The 9,354-nt window shown below is 41.7% G+C and overlaps 1 protein-coding gene across 2 annotated transcripts; it reads left to right on the forward strand.

Annotated features, from left to right (window-relative positions):
• The first annotated feature begins 673 nt into the window (after nucleotides 1–673).
• apol (apolipoprotein L) lies at nucleotides 674–5,537 on the forward strand. Of its 2 annotated transcripts, none has more exons than XM_079366072.1 (6): nucleotides 674–929; nucleotides 1,259–1,367; nucleotides 1,462–1,553; nucleotides 2,204–2,803; nucleotides 2,890–3,009; nucleotides 3,398–5,537. In XM_079366072.1, the coding sequence occupies exons 3-6, from the start codon at nucleotides 1,540–1,542 to the stop codon at nucleotides 4,455–4,457; spliced, it is 1,794 nt and encodes a 597-aa protein (XP_079222198.1). In that variant the 5' UTR covers nucleotides 674–929; nucleotides 1,259–1,367; nucleotides 1,462–1,539; the 3' UTR covers nucleotides 4,458–5,537. The 2 variants fall into 2 exon arrangements, with proteins under 2 accessions (XP_079222198.1, XP_079222199.1); XM_079366073.1 differs by lacking the exon at nucleotides 674–929 and adding an exon at nucleotides 970–986.
• The last annotated feature ends 3,817 nt before the right edge of the window (nucleotides 5,538–9,354 follow it).

Below are 9,354 nucleotides of genomic sequence, written 5' to 3' on the forward strand. Positions count from 1 at the left end.
CTGTTTTATCTGATGTGTCCGACACCACGTGAATGCAGCAATGGTCTTGTTGGTCACATGGGTATCAGCGGAAATGAATGGAGTCTTTATGCAAGTCCAAGTGGGAGTTTTTGAGAGAAAGCACGAGTGTAAGTGGTGACACAACTGAGGCAGTCCTGAGTATACTGAGCTGACAGAGAAAACAACAGTAATTTAAAATATGTTTTGATAAGTACTCTCACTTATTATTATTATCTAGTAGAATTTAAAGGACAATATTGATACTCAGCTCTGTTAGGAAGGCCTACAAAAGCCAGCAGCCTGTTGGCCTATCACAGCCTAACACTGTGAACATAGGGAGAGGAATAGTTTGGCTTTGTCCAAGATAACTCAAAATACCCATTTAAAGCTGACTCAAACACACCACGTTGTTTACTTAATATGTACACTAAGTGTGGAAATTAGATTCACCTTTTGAGAGGAGTTTAGGCTTTGTGCTGGCTTAGGCAAACTCTTCATAACTAAATGTTTTCCTCAAAAGATTGTTTAACTAATTGATTCTGTAAAGTGTTCAGTGTCATTTTAATTGTTTTTAAAAAACACTTCTTTTGTTTTTTTTCTTGTAGCCTATGTTGGTTATGGAAGGACTTTGAGGTAGCCTGAGCATAGGATAATGATGCGTGGCATTTACCTCGGAATGACGTCACACCTGAGTCAACCGCGTTCCCGTTACGAGCAGGTGACAAAGCCGTAAATCTCGCGAGAACACAATGTTCCTATTCAGAAAGGGCCATGTCTATTTTGTGCCCTTTTTTTCATTATTATCACCAGGCCATCAAAGTTGTCAAATGTCGAATACTTTCCAACTGTCTTTAAAAGCATCATGAGGAAGAAGCTCTGCAAACAAGGCTTGGCTATACAAATAAAAGGGAAGATGATGACCCATTAGAGTGAGCAAACAGTGAGGGGTGGTGTTGATTTTCTTTTGTGTGTGCTTAATCTGAAATGTGAGAGTGTTGGAATTTCATGTAGGGCAGGAAAAAAGTAGAACGAAAGATGTCGAAAGTGTTGAAAGTGCAAAATCACTGCATAGTAGTGACGGGCTCAGGTATTAGTCTGACACTCAGGTGTCTCCATGATAACAGACTACACTTCTTTGATTTAATAATGAGTAAAACAGTCATCATGTTCAAGTCACAGTGCAATAAAAAGGGTAAGAGGTTGCTGCTGCATGGACTTTAACACGATGGTTTATATTTCATAAAACTGAACATACTAGACCATCAAGCTTTGAACAAAGACTCAGTTATGTTGGCTATGTGGGTGTGACTGACTCCACTTCGTGACGTGCAGAGAGGAAAACGAAACCAAACAAAGCTGGGCGTCAGGTGAAGTTTTTTTTTATGAAGATATTTCAACAGAGCTTTTAATTAAAAGTATGATCTGTAGCACATTTCCAATATCCATCTATTTTCATTTTAGCCACGCAGATAAGACGAGGAGACCCCAGTAAACTTACAGAAGACAGCACGAATACATACCGAGAGGAGAAGCTGCAGTATGTCTGCTTCAAGGTAAGGAACCCTGAATCTGTGAGATTAATTATGAATACATGCCACCGCATGCACAACAGAAAACTATTTAAGTTAATGTAAACAAGTTGCTGTCAAGTGTTATTTGTGTGTATGTTTCTTTAAATATTAAACACGACATCCGTTTTGTTAGAACATGTTATGAAGTTAGTCAGACGAAAATGATTTGACATGTTATTGTTCTTTTAAACCCAGTGCACAAAATACACCTCGTTTGTTTTTCACACTCACTTAAAGGTCGTTATGGATGTTGTATGCTTCTTATTCATGACGACAAACAGTTAGAGACCATGGCCTACAGTTCAGCTTTTAATGTAATTTTATGTACATTGACTTGATGTAATTTATGAGTGCTTTAAAATATCTTAAGTTCTGCCTTATTAGGGCAGAAATAAGGTCTTCTGAAACTTTTAACTCGTTAAACTAAAAGCGAGAACAGTTCTGTCACTGTGACATGTTTTGTGTTTGGCGACATCTGGTGGACATATTGAGAAACTGCAGTTAAAAACTGAAGATAAATTTAAAATATCACGTGCTCAGGTTTTAACGTACCAGTTATATCAGAGAACAGTTATGCATGGGAAAATAACTACCCTACACTATGTTGATATGTTTTATTTTATTGAATACAGAAAGGAGCTTCAGAAGGCCTTGCTGAGCTACACTGCAGACACCCTCATCCACATCGACACAGTGAGAAGATTCTGTGACAAGGTCCCGAAATGGATGCTTGGGAGGGAGTCAGAGTTAAACATGATGATGGACATCAAGGACAGGACTGATGGCATTGACCTAAACATCAGCCATGTACGCCAGTCAGAGAATAAAGGAGCAGCCTTTCGTGAGTATATGAAGAGCAAGGCGACACAGGTGACCGCACAGAGCAGGTATGAAGAGCTGGAGAAGGAGCTGGCTGCTGTGCTGAAGGACACTCTGATGCACCTGGAGAAGCTCCACTGTTTCCTGGATGCGGTAGAGAAGCTGGCAGTCACCTCACTTCATGTGTTCATGGAGGGGAGGCAGGTGGTGTTACACCTGCCAGAGGGGGTCGGCCTCGATCATGTTCAGGTTGTCATCACTGCTGCACGGTTGGTCTGCCCTCTGCTCCTTGAGTTTAAAAGAGATGCAACGCTCTTCTTCCAGCCCAAACTGCAGAATGTGGAAGTGCTGGCGTATCAGCTGGACAAATACATCCAGACCACCCAGAGGATCTGTGGGATGTTAGAGAAGAGGTAAACTGTCATTCCTTAAAAGAACATCTTATTTTATCTAAATAGAAATCGGTTTCAGTGATTGAATATGACTGTGTCTTTTAAAGCACTTTCAGTGACTTCAACCTGAACATGATTAAGAAATCTGCAGTCGACCTGGATTTGGATTTATCAGAGGACGACATAGAGAGGATGCTCTATCACATCAATCAGCTGGATGACATCAGGTGAGCACCATTGTTCCACATGTATGCATTCTGATCATTTAAGTAATACAGTCATGTTCATGTTACCTTTATTTATCCCATGAATGACAATGTGATGAGTCATGAAATTTGATCATTGCATCATATGCATCAGGATGTATTGATATTTTGTCTCACCTTCATATATAATTGTAGCCAGTGTATTCAAACGATTGAATTGGCCCATTATTATATTATAGAATTAGCTACGACTCAGATGAAGTCACAGACAGCGGGACTCGGGCGTCACACTCATTGTCGACAGTCATGACACAGAGAGTTATTTTCAGAGTATATATTTATGTGCAAAAAGTCACATATTCAACCATTAAATATTGTTTTATTCATTTCCTCTTTTCTTCTTCATCAGGATGAACCAGCACTTCAGTTTGGTGTTCTTGTTTCCTGACTGCTCCAGCTTCCTCGACGAGTTCAACGATCGTCTTCCTCGCATGCTGCAGTCTCTAAATGAAATGGAGGAGGTTGCTGTTCAGCTCGACTCCATGAATAAGGGCGCAAAGATCTCCAGCGTGGTGGGCAGCTCAGTGGGGGCGATTGGAGGTGTGCTTTCCATCATCGGTATAGCGTTGATTCCTGTAACAGCTGGAGTGTCTCTGGGTCTTACTGCGACTGGGATAGGCCTTAGTGTCACCAGCGGGGTCAATGGCCTGGTCACTACGGCGACAGAGATTGGCGTAAACAGTACACAACAAAAGAAAGCCGCTGAGGTCTTCCAGAGGTTCATGGAGGATTTGCAGAGTCTCCAGAAATGTCTGGAGGAAGTCACCGCTCAAACTTTCGCTAGATTGGAATCAGGTCAGTTTAAAGTGGCTGTGGGAGTAGGCAGGGTGCTTGGCAAAGCTGGTGTAATTGTAAGAGGTATTGATGCACTTGTTGATACTGCCTCTGCTATTAAATTGTTAAAAACCGAGGAGCTGGTGGCAGGTGCTGCTAAGGTGGCAGCTGGGGAAGGTAAAGCTTTACGTAACATACCCAAGGTGGCTGCAGACCTCCCAGATATCGGACAGGCAGCACTCAAAGGGCCTCTTGCCCTCTCCAAGTCTGCCAGAGCCGGTCTCATCGGGCTTAATGCTTTTTTTCTCGGCATGGATGTCTTCTTCATCTGTAAAGACGGCATCAGTCTGTCCAAAGGCAGCGAGACCGAGACCTCACAGTTCATCAGAGCCAGAGCGGCACTTTGGCGCTCAGAGATCGACGCCTGGAAGAAGATCCATGACTCCCTGAGTGAAGGTCTGCACACATCAGAGAAAAACGAAGTCATCCTGGAAACACCTTTTCATCCAGAGATGGAGAGTGACATGAAGCTGGAGATGGAGATGAAGAAACAAAAACAAACAGAAATGGAAATTCCCCCTGATGAAGTGAATGAAAACATGGAAAAAGAAGAAAAAAGTTGTGTACTGCAGTAGTCTTCAGAGATGATTGGCCTTTTTTTCAGTAACTTGAGCACCATGATATCGTCTTCATGTGATCAACAAATAAATTTACTGTTCAAGATCAAACATCATTAAATCGACATTCTGGTGGTGGAGAATATTACAAAACACTGAAATGGACATCAGCTCGTGAATGGAAACCACAGACTGTAAATATTAATGGACAAAGCCTGAGTGATGTCAGCCCTCTGTTCCTGCAGGGGGGGTCGAAGGCTCATCGGCAGCAGCCGCCATGCTGGAAATGCTGTCTCAACCTGACTTTCAGTCAACCTGACGACAGGATTAGAGCCGAAGCTGGGGCGGGTTTTAAGCCTCTTGGTGAACCGTAACATCACACCCACCTGTCAATCATGTCAGCTACTTGCCTAACTATAAATAACACAAAACATTTTCGAAACAAAGCCGTTTTCAAAAAAGTTATCCCCCTACAGAGTGTGCCAGCGATTACATTAACTAATCAGACCTATTTCTTTCTTTTTGTACCAGGCTGTAAACGTGTGTTTGTTCTGTAAAAACTGCTTTTTTGCCTGTTGTGTGTTTGTGACTTCCAGTGTTCCTGGAGCCAGCCTCAAGTGAACGCTCGGTCTCAACAGAATTGACTCTAGGCTATTTTTTTTTTTACCCAAGAAGGAGAAGAGAAAGAGTCTTACGTCAGGTGCAGGGAGACTGGTGTGAGTCTGTCTGCACATGCTCATGAGTGTGTGTTGAAACGTGATCACACACATGCACATCATTGAAAGTAGAAGCAGAGGAAACTGTGGGCGGTTCTGAAACTCACTGTAATACCTTCATTCTCTGCTCAGAGGAATAAATACCACTGCATGAGACAGAAGTTTTGTTGGTGTAGCTCCAAGAAAGAATCTGTAGTCATTTAGTCTCTCAGTGCGGTTTTATTGTCTTTCCAAAGGGAACTTTATTTAACTGGACTCTTAGTGCTTAAATGTGTGAGCTCAGTAAAGGTGGAGTTATAATCATGATTGATATTCTGTGATCATATTGCTATTTCATGTTTTTGTAAACCAAATTTTTGAATAAAAGTTCCAGAGAATTATACATGATCTCCTTTTTCTTCCTTTACATATATAATTGGATCATAGGGTGAAATAATGCACGCAGCTGCCAAGGCACTTAGACTGAGGGGAAGCATTTAAATGTGGCAGGGACACAGGTTTTTATCGGGTGAACGAGATGCAGGCAGCACAACATTTCTGTCCGTTTTGCATCATGTTGAACTTAAATGAAGAAAAGTGATTGATGACCTGACATTGAACTTCTTATTACATGTGTAAGTACCAACTGGAACCTGCCCCACTGGACTTTGTTAAACGTAAACATTTTAGCAATAATACCTTTGACAAATAGCCACGATCACGATGGTTGCGAAAATGTTTCATCTGTCAGATAAAACTGAACTTACTGAACCATCGACTTTTGAACAAAGACTCAGTCACGTAGGCTGTATGTGTGTGGCTCCACTTAGTCACGTAAAGAGGAAAATGAAACCAAACTTGATGATCTGTAGCACATTCGCAACACTAATCTATTTTCATTTTAGCCATATATAACAACGAGACCCCAGTAAACTTACTGAAGACATACGAGAGGAGAAGCTGCAGTATGTCTGCTTTAAGGTAAGGAACCCTGAATCTTTGAGATTAATTATGAATACATGCAGAACAGAAAACTGTAAGTTAATGTAAACAAGTTGCCTTCAAGCGTTTTATTTGTGTTTCTTTAAATATGAAATACACCATCAGTTTTGTTCTAACATATTATGAAGTTAGGTAGACGAGAATGATTCGATTTATATATATATATATATATATATATATATATATATATATATATATATATATATATATTTTTTTTTTTGTATCCTAAAAAATAAATCAAGCCTACAAATTCAGATTACATAATTTACACAAGCAAAACTACATTTCTGTTGGGCAGTGGGCCCATCAGAGAATAAACCTTCATAGAGGCAAATAAGGTGGTGAACAAACACATCTGGAATAGTTTTGATCTCCTTTTTCACAATGACTTAAAGGTAATTAATGTTGAAGGCTGCAATTGATGACGACAAAAAGTGGAAGACCATGGACTAAATTTCAGCTTTTAATGTCACTTAATGTAAATTGACTGTTTAATTTGTGATTTAATTTAATCAATTGATAGTTTTATAATCTCCCAAACTGCCCTATAAGGGCAGAAATAATATCCTCTGAAACTTTGAACTCATCAAAGGTGCACTATGTAGTTGTGTATTTGGCGACATCTGGTGGACATATTGTGAAACTGCAGTTAAAAACTATACAAAGACCCGGAAATATCACGTGCTCAGGTTTTGATGTACCAGTGATATCAGAGAAAAGTTATGCATGGAATAAACGACACTACACTATGTTGATGTGTTTTATTTTGTTTTTAATACAGAAAGGAGCTTCAGAAGGCCTTGCTGCGCTACACCACAAACACCCTCATCCACATCGACACAGTGAGAAGATTCTGTGAGAGGTTCCAAGAATGGAGTACAGGGAGGGAGTCAGAGTTAAACAAGATGATGGACATCAAGGACAGGACTGATGGCATTGACCTAAACATCAGCCATGTACGCCAGTCAGAGAATAAAGGAGCAGCCTTTCTTGAGTATATGAAGAGCAAGGCGACACAGGTGACCGCACAGAGCAGGTATGAAGAGCTGGAGAAGGAGCTGGCTGCTGTGCTGAAGGACACTCTGATGCACCTGGAGAAGCTCCACTGTTTCCTGGATGTGGTGGAGAAGCTGGCAGTCACCTCACTTCATGTGTTCATGGAGGGGAGGCAGGTGGTGTTACACCTACCAGAGGGGGTCGGCCTCGATCATGTTCAGGTTGTCATCACTGCTGCACGGTTGGTCTGCCCTCTGCTCCTTGAGTTTAAAAGAGATGCAACGCTCTTCTTCCAGCCCAAACTGCAGAATGTGGAAGTGCTGGCGTATCAGCTGGACAAATACATCCAGACCACCCAGAGGATCTGTGGGATGTTAGAGAAGAGGTAAACTGTCATTCCTTAAAAGAACATCTTATTTTATCTAAATAGAAATCGGTTTCAGTGATTGAATATGACTGTGTCTTTTAAAGCACTTTCAGTGACTTCAACCTGAACATGATTAAGAAATCTGCAGTCGACCTGGATTTGGATTTATCAGAGGACGACATAGAGAGGATGCTCTATCACATCAATCAGCTGGATGGCATCAGGTGAGCACCATTGTTCCACATGTATGCATTCTGATCATTTAAGTAATACAGTCATGTCCATGATTCCCTTATTTATCCCATGAATGACAATGTGATGAGTCATGAAGTTTGATAATGTATCATATGCATCAGGATGTATTGATATTTGGTCTCCCCTTCATATATAATTGTAGCCAGTGTTACATATTCAAACGATTGAATTGAAAGATTTGACTAAATATACAGCTAATAAAGAGACAAACCTGTGCTCATAAAAACTACCATGAGCTTCACACATTTTCATATCAGCATCAAGGCTGTAAGGGGTTTTCAGATTCAGATTTTTTATGGTCCCACGTGGGGAAATGTGTTTGCAGGAACATCTCACATCCTTACTGATCTCGTCTTTTACACGCCAAAGTGCTTTCAGATAACAAATCTCAACGTGCTGCCTCACAATGGTTAAATGTACAATAATATTCACTGTGAATGTATTATTCATTTCCTCTTCTTCTTCATCAGGATGAACCAGCACTTCCGTTTGGTGTTCTTGCTTCCTGACTGCTCCAGCTTCCTCGACGAGTTCAACGATCGTCTTCCTCGCATGCTGCAGTTTCTAAATGAAATGGAGGAGGTTGCTGTTCAGCTCGACTCCATGAATAAGGGCGCAAAGATCTCCAGTGTGGTGGGCAGCTCAGTGGCGGCGATTGGAGGTGTGCTTTCCATCATTGGTATAGCATTGATTCCTGTAACACTTGGAGTGTCTCTGGGTCTTACTGCGACTGGGATAGGTCTTGGTGTCACCAGCGGGGTCAATGGCCTGGTCACTACGGCGACAGAGATTGGCGTAAACAGTACACAACAAAAGAAAGCCGCTGAGGTCTTCCAGAGGTTCAAGGAGGATTTGCAGAGTATCCAGAAATGTCTGGAGGAAGTCACCACTCAAACTTTCGCTAGATTTGAATCAGGTCAGATTAAAGTGGCTGTGGGAGTAGGCAGGGTGCTTGGCAAACCTGTTGCCATTGCAAGAGGTATTGATGCACTTGTTGATGATGCCGCTGCTATTAAATTGTTAAAAAACGAGGAGCTGGTGGCAGGTGCTGCTAAGGTGGCAGCTGGGGAAGGTAAAGCTTTATGTAACGTACCCAAGGTGGCTGCAGACCTCCCAGATATCGGACAGGCAGCACTCAAAGGGCCTCTTGCCCTCACCAAGGCTGCCAGAGCCGGTCTCATCGGGCTTAATGCTCTTTTTCTCGGCTTGAATGTCTTCTTCATCTGTAAAGACAGCATCAGTCTGTCCAAAGGCAGCGAGACCAAGACCTCGCAGTTCATCAGAGCCAGAGCGGCACTTTGGCGCTCAGAGATCGACGCCTGGAAGGAGATCCATGACTCCCTGAGTGAAGGTCTGCACTCATCAGAGAAAAACAAAGACATCCTGGAAACACCTTTTCATCCAGAGATGGAGAGTGACATGAAGGTGGAGATGAAGAAACAAAAACAAACCGAATTGGAAATTTCCCCTGATGAGGTGAATAAAAAGATGGAAAAAGAGGGTTGACCTTTTTTTTTGTTTGTTTTTTTTGCAACTTTAGCAGTAACATTTGGACACATACATTACAATGTTCAAATGAATACTTGATTAATGTCTTTAT

Source organism: Symphodus melops, assembly GCF_947650265.1.
Source record: "Symphodus melops genome assembly, chromosome: 17".
NCBI classification, from domain to species: Eukaryota; Metazoa; Chordata; class Actinopteri; order Labriformes; family Labridae; genus Symphodus; species Symphodus melops.